General features: G+C 41.2%; 1 protein-coding gene across 1 annotated transcript; it reads left to right on the top strand.

Moving 5' to 3' along the window:
- The first annotated feature begins 43 nt into the window (after nucleotides 1-43).
- Nucleotides 44-9,824, top strand: EIF3F (eukaryotic translation initiation factor 3 subunit F). The gene is made up of 8 exons (XM_001379866.5): nucleotides 44-546; nucleotides 3,386-3,456; nucleotides 3,736-3,815; nucleotides 5,660-5,797; nucleotides 6,718-6,809; nucleotides 8,233-8,369; nucleotides 8,508-8,621; nucleotides 9,463-9,824. The coding sequence occupies exons 1-8, from the start codon at nucleotides 219-221 to the stop codon at nucleotides 9,538-9,540; spliced, it is 1,038 nt and encodes a 345-aa protein (XP_001379903.1). The 5' UTR covers nucleotides 44-218; the 3' UTR covers nucleotides 9,541-9,824.
- Nucleotides 9,825-12,076: the final 2,252 nt, after the last annotated feature.

Consider the following 12,076-nt stretch of genomic DNA (forward strand, 5'->3'; position numbering starts at 1 on the left):
TTCTCAACGGAATTAAGGAGAGAACCGGAAATTCCTGTGCCCTGTGGCCTGCCGAATCAAGCGAGGACCTTTCATTTCTCGAGGCTCAATCCCAGCCAATAAGCGCCAAGAAGGAAGTTTCGTGCCTAGGCTGAACCTATAGTGAGGCTCCCTCTTCCTTGGTCCTACCTTCCCTCTTCACTTCCTCCTCTACTTCCTTCCTTTCGCGCTTCGGCAACATGGCGGCTGCGATGGCAGCCTCGGGTTCCTCCCCAACTTCGACTCCGGCTCCGACCCCAACCCCGGTCTCTGCCCCGGATCCCGTCCAGGCCTCCGCTCCAGCTCCCGCCCCGACCCCTCCACAGGCCCAGGGACAGGCCCCGGCGTCGGCACCTCCCCCGGCTGCCCCGACCCCGGCGCCGGCGCCGGCCCCTCTCGGGCCTGGGCTACCCGGGCCGTTCCCTGGCGGCCGCGTGGTGCGGCTGCACCCAGTAATCCTCGCTTCCATCGTGGACAGCTACGAGCGCCGCAACGAGGGCGCAGGCCGTGTCATCGGCACTCTGCTGGGTAAGCGGCGCTTTTCCAGTCCACGCTCCAGACATCCGACATTTCCTGCGCTCTGGACACCCCAGCCTCTTTCTGCCATTCTAGTCCATCTTTCCCCTTTCTACCGAATCTGCCGCTCGGAGCCTCGGTTTCTTCATCTGTGAAACCTGGGGTCGCACTGGATGATCTGCAAAGTATGGGCCGGGCCGTGTGGCCCTTCCTAAACAGCCCAGCCCCCTACCTTTCCAAGACTTCTTCCTCTTTTTGTTCCTCCGTTCATTCGACCGTGCAGGTACCCCTGACTTCTTAGTATTCCTCCAAGAGGATAGTCGCTTACTGTGTGACTCCCATGCCCTGCAGTGCTCCTTATCGCTGCCTCCTGACCTCTCTTGCTTCACTGCCCTGTTAAAATCCCACCTTCAGCAGGCAGCCTTTTCCAGGCTTCCTCTGAAACCTGGTGAGTGATTGCCTTTTTTTGCCCCCACTTTTTTTTTTTCAAAAATACAATTTTTGACAATTTTTTTCACATTTCAGAATTTAGGTTTTTTCCCTACTACACACAGCCTGATATAGGTTATACCCGAACTTTCTTGTAATACATATTTCCATTTGCACATTTCCTGATGGAAGACATCACAATAGAAATCTCAGGAAAGAAATATAGTGGAAGATGGCATGCTTTGATCTTAGTGCTTTCTTTCTTAATTATTACCTATTTACTATGCATGTACTTTGTTTTTGTGTTGCCTCACTCACTGAATTGTGAGCTCCTTTTGCCTTTTTTAATAAATGCTAATTGACTGACCTTATATCTTTCCCTCTCCTCCTGGCCATAGGACAGGGTCTCCCAGTGAAATCTTGCAATTCAAGAAGTATTGATAGGACAAGTCTGAGGAGATTAACAATTTAAAATTAGATATATTTTTTAAAGGCTGATTAGTGTAGATAACCTAATGCTGGCTTGAGTCATTTATTTTTTACTTATATTTCTAACATGGTTAATTAGATCAAGGGAACTGTTGATGTACATAGTTAAGCTATATTTTACCTTTTTTTTTCTGTAGAATGGAAACATCAAAGGGCAACTAGGTGGCTCAGTGGATAGAGACAGGAGGTCCCAGGTTCAATTGTGGCCTCAGACACTTGCTAGCTCTATGACCCTGGACAAATCACTTAACTCCAGTTGCCCTTGCCCGCCTGCCTTGTAATGAGTCCTTAGTATTGATGATTATAAGACAGAAAATAAGGGTTATGGGGCAACGGGTGCTTAATAAACCTCTTATTGAATTGGATTGCCATTGCCTGAGTTTTTGACAAAGTTTTTTTTGGACATATTGAAAAATATTGTCTAAGAGATAATACAGGTGAGCTAAATATAAAACTGTTCATTGAATGACTGGATTCAAACAATAGCTATTAATGAATGGCTCACTGTCAAATTGTAAGGTGAGGCTAAAGTTCTGCCCTTGGCTTTGTGTTTTAGTAAAGGCAGAGATGGCACACAAATTTTCATGTCACACAAATCTGGGAAAGACAATATCTAAAGTTTAGAGCCCAGCCCTCCAAAATGGCAGCTTGATCCCAAAGAACTTCTGATCAGTCGATTGAAGGGTCTCTTCTGTGCATACTACCAACCTCTTCCCTCTTAAGCCAGGACGGTTTAGGCAGGCATATATGATCTGTTTAGGAAATTCCATACCTCCTCCCTAACACTCCAGATCTCCTCATGATTATAATAGGCCCCATTTGAGGCAAGACTGTCAACTGCTTAGGTGGCAGAGAGTGAATTCCAGGATGAACAGGCACAAGAGAGTTGAGACAACAAATCTCATTGTATCACTGCTTTTACTTCAAAACCCACCCCTCTTCCAAACAAACTTTTCTAGTCACCCAAATCAGCAGTTCATCCACATCCAGTTAGTTACCATATTTTGTTTTATTTCCACATCTTTCCCATTAGACCCTTTTCCTTTAAGGCACTACTCTTGTACTGGTCCTTATTGCAACAATTTCCAAATAGGACACTTTGTCTTTCTCTTCTTATCCATCTTTCATATGGCTCTCAAAGTGATTTTCTTAAAGCGTAATTCTGACCATGTCACTCCTTTGTTAAAAATATTTGTTTTATAATATACATAATTATTAGTGTAATAGTCTTTGTAAATAACATGTAAGTAAATATACATGAATTGGAAGAATGGTTCTATAAAGATTTTTACTGATAGGAATGTGCAGTCAAAAATATTTTGAAGACTGCCACATTAGGTAGTGGAGTTAAGATCCAAAACTGAATAGGAACTTCACCCCAGTCACTAGACTATTCTAATTGGTAGGGCATACTAATTCCTCTCTAGGAATTGAAGTGCTTTCATTTTGGATAATATGCTTCTATAATATAACTTCAGATTCTTTTCATACGATGAATGGACTTGGAGTCAAAAAGACTTGACTTCAAATCCTGTCTCAGGTACTTACTTTGTTCTGTCACCCTGGACAGTTCCTTTGCCTTTCTTAGATTCAGTTTTCTTATCTGTAAATTGTGTTAATAACAGCTCCTTTTCACATTGTTTTGAGAATAAAATGAGATAGCCTATTTAGGACACTTTGCAAACCTTAATGTGCCATGTAAATACTAGCTATTCTTATTATGACTGCTGGTATATACTGGATAACTCTTAATTCCTCAAATAGACCATAAACTCCTTAGAACCAGGATCTTATTTTCTTTTATCCTTCTGATGCTTGCTGTTGGATTGGTACATAGAAAGTATTCAACAATATTCTCAACCTCAAGGGAGGTGAACACTGTCATAAATTTATTGAACACTTCAGTTGACACATTCCTGGTTTTCTTTTGTAGGAACAATTGACAAACACTCAGTAGAAGTCACCAACTGCTTTTCGGTGCCACATAATGAGTCTGAGGATGAGGTAAGTGGGAACTTGGGCATGGTCCATTATTAAGGACTTTCCCTCTACATATTGGCTATTCTATGGACAGGGTGCCCACAAGAACCTTTTTCACTTTCTTTACAACAGAACACAAGGTTTGAGCTTCGTGTGGTCAGGTTTATTGCTTTTATATTGTGAGTCCAATATTACAATTTATAGGATAGAAACTGCTTCTTTGGGTGTCCTTTCCTTTATCTTCTGCCTCCCAATTGTCATCATCTAGGGACCAATTGCTTTCAATTTCATGTTCTCCTCTAGGTCGCTGTGGACATGGAATTTGCTAAGAATATGTATGAATTACATAAGAAAGTCTCTCCAAGTGAGCTTATTCTGGGCTGGTAAGTAAAGATTGCAAATTGGGGCAGAACTGAGGGCAAGATGGAAGGTATTTCCGTACTAGTTGATATCTTTGACATTGGTGAAACATAATAAGATGTTGCTTTTGGGACTGCTATTTTCCATCAAATGTCATAGGTTCTTCTCTCTCTTCCATAGTGGAAAGTTAAAATTGGGGAAATTTTCCTTAGAGGATCAATTCACTACTAAATATTAAGCACTTGCTGTGTGCCAATCACTGTGCTAGGTATTCAAGATACAGAAAGAATGAAAAATGCCTTTCGAAGGAGTTTACATTCTAATTTGAGAGCCAGTAAGTACATTGAGAAGTATATACTGAATAATTGTAAAATAAGCAATTAAATGCTTTTTCATTCATTCTTGGAGTTGGGAATATCCAGTAAACAATTAAATTGATGCAAGACTGAATCTTGGGGAAGTTGAGTAGAGATGATCATTAAATTTATAGGACCTACGGAGGCCCCAAAAGAAAGATTATATAGAGAAGAGGGCTAAGGATAGAGACCTAGGAAAAACACACATTTAAGGACATGATATCTGTGGGCTTAGACTAATTAGGGGTTCTTGCCCAAGGCCTTAGAATACTCCAAGATTTTGTGCTGGGTCTTTAGGGCTATTTCAAATGAAGTAATTTTATGGTGCATATTTTCTTCCTCTGGCATTAGATTTTTTCATTCATTATTCAGGAATCAGAAAAATCTAGATTCAAGGTCCTGAATTTGACATAGCCTGTTTCTGTATTCCTGAAAGTCACTTAACTTCTTAATAGCAGAGTGCTTTGGTAAAAGGGTCTGTCTTCATCAGGAGCTCCAGTTATACCAGTTCTTAAAGTTTTTGGTCTCTGCACATTCCAGTCTGCTGTCTGTCCACCTTTTTTTATTGGTTATATCTATTGATATTTTCCCATATTAAATATTAAAACAAAAGTTTATAATATTCATCTTGTTAATTTAAAAGTAATAAACATGTTGAACAATTTTTATGAAAAAACAACTTCTAAAATAAAAATATTAGGAGAGTGGCATTGTTTTACATATTTTTATGATTTCGATATCTAGCTTAAAAGAATACAACTGAATTTTATAATTGTTTCTACATTTAGTTGGTGTGGTATATTGTTTTGGATATGCAGAAACTTGCTACAGAGAGATAAGGTCATTGGAAAAGGGAAGAACATTTTAGTAGACAAATAATGTCTTAGTACTATGAAAATACTTTTGACTTCTCAGAGTTCCTGAAGTCTCATGGACCCCAAGGTTTTGTGGATCACACTTTGAGACCTGTTCCCCTATATCAATGAAATTCCAGGTCTGTACTCTTCTGCAAAAAACATGGCTAAATTTGAGCTTGCTCTCATTTAACATGGTTCAAGTGCTGGATCTTTGTTTAGGCCCAGGGTGATCATACTGTGGTTAGACTGAGAAGACCAGTGACCAACACCTCCCTACTTGAGAATTGTTGTCCTCTATATGTATAATTGAGAATATATTTTCTTTTGGGCATAGTATAGCAAACACTAAAAGAGTCTTTCAGTATATATCCAAGGCAGGGATATGGTTCTTTAATTTTATTGGGAGAATTAGCAAAAAAAAAAGTTAACCTTCATGTATATGTTTAGTATCAATTCATTGGATTTAAGAGTCTTGGGCCAGCCACTTAATTTCTGCATTTATGATGTATGAACAGAATAAGGAGGTTGGACTGTTTGACATTTGAAGTTTTTTCCAACACTAATTTTTTTAAAATTATTTTTGCCCTTAACTGTCTCGGACCTAATATATGTTGGTTGAATTAATCAATCTTCTTTTCATTTTATATTCTCCAGGTATGCTACAGGCCATGACATCACAGAACACTCAGTGCTGATTCATGAATACTATAGCAGGGAGGCTCATAGTCCCATTCATCTCACTGTGGATACTAGCCTCCAGAATGGGCGGATGAGCATCAAAGCTTATGTCAGGTATGATGCTTGGAGGTACCAGCAACTAGCTTGGGAAACAGTCCTGACAGTATACTGTTAAATGAGACCATAATTATGAACTAATGATCTTAGTACATGTTAGCTTTTAAAAAAAACTTTTACCTTCTATCTTAGAACTGATATTAAATAAGGGCTAAGCAATTGGGATAAAATTCCCATTTTCCCGAATCACACAACTAGGAAGTGTCTGAGGCCAGATTTAAAACTAGGATCTCTCAACTCTAGACCTGGTGCTCTTCCACCCTGCTTCCTAGCTGCCCCACATCAGTTACCTTTAAACAAATACAAACATATATATCTGCTCTGGCCTTGAACTAGTTGCCCAACCTGTCATCTAGTTCTTTGAAACTCTGTTGTTATTACACACGGTTTGCAGAACCACGTGGTTTCTTTGTCCTTCTGGCCATCAATGTCTCCTCCTCAGGCTCTACTGAACATCTCTTTGAATGAGGGAATTAAAAAGTATTTTACTATGTACCAAGCACTATGGTAAGTGCTAGGGTTACAAATAGACAAGGCAAGAGGGCCTTTCATCAAGGAATTTCCACTCTGATTAGAGAACACATTTCAGCTTGAGAGTAGATGAAAAGGATAGATCATGTGGCAATTCCTAGGGTTATAGAGGTCTTGGAGGCAGGGCAGTAACATTAGAACCATTTACATGAACCTAATCTGAAAGGAAAGATGGTTGCTGCAAGGACAGTTATAACAGGTTTGGTGTGTTGAAAATGTCTCCAAAAATCCTTATTTGAACTTTGGCGGTGAAATCTTCCCTGATGCTTCTAGTTGTGCCCAAGGCCATATTGTGGCTATGGGAACCCCTATCCAGATTCAATTAAACCCAATCCTGATTGAGTTAAATTCAACACATATTTATGATATTGATATTCTCTTCCCAGTGCTTCCATGGGTGTCCCAGGAAAAACCATGGGAGTGATGTTCACTCCTCTGACAGTGAAATATGTCTACTATGATACTGAACGAATTGGAAGTGAGTAACCTTCCCCCTCCTGGCCCTATAGAGCCTTTGGGTGTGCGGACAGATGGTTTGAAACAGACCCAGAGGCATTCAGTCTGGTTGTGCCTGAGTATTACCTGCCTGTTGTAATAATTAAAATATGAGGCTGATAGCAGCTTAATAATTTTATTAAATTAAAGTAGTAGTAGTAAAGAGAGGGGAAAGTAGGAGAGAGGTAGAGAGATACTTAGCTTTCTAATCTATTGGCTGCCATGATGGGCCTGTATGTGGAATGATTCACTGGGGAGACCTGACATGTTAATCTCTAGAAACTCCAAGGAAGGAGTTTTTAACATGTTGGTCTCCCAAAGAATCACAGCGGGGTTGTTAAAAGGGAACTCCCTCCCCCAGGAATAACGTACTAGTGTCTGACCTACACTGCGCACACTATGTCACATGAGAGCTTGGGACAGGAACTGAGGCACATGACCTGGAAGGGAAAGGTGGGGTCTGGGGATAAAGGAGAGAAATAAAAAGAGGGGTGCAAGGAAGTACTCTTATTTCCTTGGATAGCGGTGTTGCAGGACACTGGCTGGGAGCCATGAGGCAGAGCACCACGTGGCAAGATTAGAATAAGATTAGAAATAGGCTTTAATCTCTATCTGCTTTCTTTATTCAAGCAATATTAATAAACTATGGAAACCAAGAATCAGGAGTTTTAAATTTAACTTTAACAGAATGGAGCCTTAGGCTGGCCCTCCAACCGCTATTTAGATGGAGCACTGCTGGGAGTACCTGATAACACAGGCAACTGTTTCTGTGAATAAGAATCATTGTGCCCCCATCTAAACCACTCATAAGTAGGCAGCCCCTGAGTAGAGCTTCTCACTGAAGAGCAGTGATGTCGCTTAATGTATTTGCTTCTGCTGTTGCTGCTGCTTCTCTGCCATTGTGGAGTCCCAGCCTCTACCAAGAAGTCCTTGTGTTCTATTTTATCCCTAAGACTGTGCTTCTTATTCTCTTAATTTATATTGTCCTCATTTTATCCTTTACTTTAACATTCCCTAACTGGTCCCCCTTAGCTCCTCTAAAGATGACACCAAAGGAAGAAAAGATGTAAAGTTCCCTAAATATGCCTGGGCTCGTTTGTCCTATGGGCATCTTATAGCCAATTTTGTGATGGTTTATTCTGCAGATTGAGGTAGAAGTCAGCGTGTCCTTTTCAGTCTTTTCATGCCTTGCAATCACCATTATGCCCTCCCTTGTCACCTTTGAGTTCTGGAATTGACTAGGTTTTCACGGAGCCTGGAGTTCTAGGCCCATTTTCCTGGAGGACATTATGGGGGCTTGGCTGAAAAGATAAGCCACAAGCAGGCCTGCCCTCATCCCTGGCAGGGCTGTGATAAGCCATAGAGTGATCAATCTTGATCAACATTTCCCTCCCCTTTACCCATAGTTGACCTGATCATGAAGACCTGTTTCAGCCCCAACCGTGTGATTGGCCTTTCAAGTGATCTGCAGCAAGTTGGTGGGGCCTCAGCCCGGATACAGGATGCTCTGAGCACAGTGCTGCAGTATGCCGAGGATGTGCTGGTGAGGGGCAGAGTGGGAGGGGGCATTCAGATCCAGGGTGTGCTTGCCAGAGAAGAGCATGTAGGGGAAGCTGCCTACAGCTTGTAGACAAGAAATGCATGTGTTCTGGTATAATGTAATCTCATTTTTGGTATTCAGTCTGGAAAGGTGTCAGCTGACAACACCGTGGGCCGCTTCCTGATGGGCCTGGTTAACCAGGTTCCCAAAATTGCTCCTGAGGACTTCGAGACCATGCTGAACAGTAACATCAATGTGAGAGCCATCCCCAAGTCTTGTGGCCTACCTGTCCTTAGTCATGTTGGTGGAGATATTTATAGTGGGGTAAAGAGGAGCGATGAGAATTGTTCCTGTCGAGAGAGTAAATTCTGTCCTGAACCAGTCCATAAATCAAAATAAGGCCTGGGGACAATTCAGTGCAGACCCTTTAAGTCCCATCTATTGTAATGCCATGCATTACATAAGGGGTGCTCACAAACATGAAAAAAAATAGAGGCTTTTAAAGTGTTTATAGGCTAGTTAAAGCTCCATTCCCTTCCTTGTCTTCTTTTGGGAATTAAGGGTTACATGTAAGGGCTTGAGTCGGATCGGATCTGACATCTAAGACCAGCCCTTTGGTCAGACTTCCAGAAAGGGCTTTAAGCCTTGTTGATGTTGGTACTTGGTTGGGACACATCAAATGAGCATTATTTCTTCTTAAATTCAGTACAGCTTCCCAAAGGTCCTTCGGGGTCAGTGGTTTCAGGAATGGGACTGTCCTTTTCTCAGACAATTAATGAGAACAGAACTTGTTAAGGCAGAGAATTAGAGGGCCTTATGGAGTTAGTTTGACTTTGGAAACATTCCTATTAATAACTTCAACGTCTCCTGTCCCCCTGGCTATACCAGAAGCTGATTCTCCTTCAGATTGTTATTTGTTCTGTCCTCTTGGCTCCCACCGGTGTCCTTTTCTAGCCTCTTTCCCCCTCAGTCCATCCAAGTCATCATCACACGTTCTAGCATGCACTGTGGTTGATTCACATACCTCTCAAAGAACATACTTGCTCCCTGTTGGCTCTTTTTCCAACCTTCTGATTACATTGTCTTTCCCCACCAGGACCTGTTGATGGTGACCTACCTGGCCAACCTAACCCAGTCACAGATTGCTCTCATTGAGAAACTCGTGAGCCTGTGAGGAAACCCAGTGAGCAGCAGCTACAGCCAGCAACTCCCTGATGTGGGTCCTCCCTCAGTCCCTGATGTGTAGGGCTGAGCAGAAGAAAAGGGACTACTTCTTTAACCATCATCTTTAAATTGCCTGTTTCTGTAGATGAGCTGTTTATAACTCCAAATAAACCATAGACATCCCTTTTACCCCTGGGTAGGGGATTGATTGTGACCTCTCCCTTGGGGGAGGGGAATACTAACTTGGAAACTGTTTTGGAATCAAGAAATAAATGCTTTTGAGGCACTGGGCAAGGAAGGATTTCATGGACACTCAGAAACTTCACGAGCCTGATCTCCACCAGATGCACCCTGGCCTTATTCTGCTCGTCCTTGAGAGTGACAGGAGGGTTAGACTTGGACCGAGAGACCAGAGACATGGCTATAAACCTACAGGTGGAAGGTACCACAGAGGCCACCTATCCAACCTTATTTTATCAATGAGGAAGTAGGCCAAGGGTAGTCACCCAAGGGTCCCATGAGTAGTAATTGTTCTTGCCGTTGTAATTGCTACTGCAGATTTGTCCCCATTTGCCCCCTTGGAAATCCTCCTGTAGACTAGGAAATCCCTGCTTCAATCAGACTCTTTTTTTCCTTTTTTTTCTTTTTAATAGTATTTCTCATTTCACCTAAGAGTTTTTTGGGAAAGGGTATTTTTATAAAATAAGTTCTCACTGTTGACCTCTAACAGGCATATTAAGTAATGTCTTTATGTAGAGCATGCTGGTGGATGTGGAGTGAATTAGACTGTTCTATTCCATAAGTTCCCATAGTTTACAGAGGGGCTGCCCTAGGTACTGGGGATACAGAGGTAAAAATAAAAGTTGATGCTCATAAATGACCATTTTTAAACAGTATTAAATTTAGGGGCGGATAGAGTGGGAGGACCTGGATTATCTCCATTTGCTTTGCTCTTGCCTTTGTCTTAGAAGGTAAAGGTTTAAAACTGTTATGCCAAGACTAGGCTTGTGAGTAGCACTCGCTATTCTCTTAGCTTCATCTAAAACGTAGTGATCTCATTACTTCACAAGCATGGCTCTAGATATTTTTTTGTTTTGTTTTCGGGGTCTCCTACATTTAGGTCAATGCTATACTCCTTATCCATGGACTGTTTTATAACTTTAAGTGTGAGGTTCAAGTTTGTAGCAGATTTTTAACACTTTAAGGTGATGGGTGAGAAGGGAAATCCAGCAGATTGTATTCTACTTTGATGCTTCTGGGGCATATATTTCATGTCCAGCTTTGTGGTGTGAGGGGAGGGAGGAGGAGACAAACACTGCTTTCAAGGAGGTTGTAATCTATTTGTCAAGGTTGGACATACACAGAAAACCAAAAAAGCATCTGTAGAGTTTATGTGTGTCTAGAGGACAAAAAGCTGGAAGTCGGGTGCAATACATATGAAGAACTAAGTCTTTTTTTTTTAACCCTTAACTTCCATCTTAGAATCAATACTATGTATTGGTTCCAAGGCAGAAGAGTGGTAAGGGCTAGACAATGGGGGTCAAGTGACTTGCCCAGGGTCACACAGCTGGGAAGTGTCTGAGGTCAAATTTGAACCTAGGACCTCCTGTCTCTAGGGCTGGCTCTCGATCCACTGAGCTACCCAGCTGCCCCCAGAACTAAGTCTTGAAGGATAAATAAAAATAGTAATTTAAGAACATATAAATGAAAATAAAAGGGGTGTCAAGTTTGTAGTAGGAGGAATGAAAATAGAATTGGAATTAGAAGAGATTTCTAAGAAAGTCTAATTCAACCTATCTCCTATAACAAGTTGAATCATGAAAAGGAGCCCATTCAATCTGATTTGCTTTAATTTCTTTTTAACCTTCCACCTTAGAATCAATACTTTGTATTGGTTCAAAAGCACAGTGATAAGGACTATACAATATCTGAGGGCAAATTTGAACCCAGGACTTCCCATCTCTAGGCCTGGTTCTTAATCCACCGAGGTTCCAAATGTATAGTTAAGTCTTCTAGAGACTTCTGTTTGTGTAGTACACTCTTGCCTGTTGCACTGTCTTGCAAATTCCTCTTTCTGTATCATTTCTTCATATGTAAAATGAGGTGGTACTAAATGAATGAACTCTTCAGGCTCTGATCTAGTGTCTACTACATGTAAAGCTCTATCCTAGCCACCAAAAGACAAATGCAAAAATAGGTTCTGTCCCTAAAGGGTCTTAAAATCTAGTTGGGGATTTTCTTATACCAACAAGTTTAAAAGTTCTGTGAATTGAGGAGAATTGAAATTGCTGAGCTATTTCCTATGGGTGATCTTTGAAATATAAGGGGATAGAAGCATAGGAAAGATGTCATGGGATTGGATGGAGATAGGCAATATCCTCATTTTCAAAAAAAGCAAATTTCTTTTTTTTTATTTTGTATATATTTTTACTTTTTTTTTCTCTAAATTTTTATTTGGTCATTTCCAAACATTATTCATTGGAAACAAAGATCATTTTCTTTTCTTCCTTCCCCACCCTCCCACCACCTCTCCCATAGTCCACGCG

This window comes from Monodelphis domestica, chromosome 6, assembly GCF_027887165.1.
Source record: "Monodelphis domestica isolate mMonDom1 chromosome 6, mMonDom1.pri, whole genome shotgun sequence".
Lineage (NCBI taxonomy): Eukaryota > Metazoa > Chordata > Mammalia > Didelphimorphia > Didelphidae > Monodelphis > Monodelphis domestica.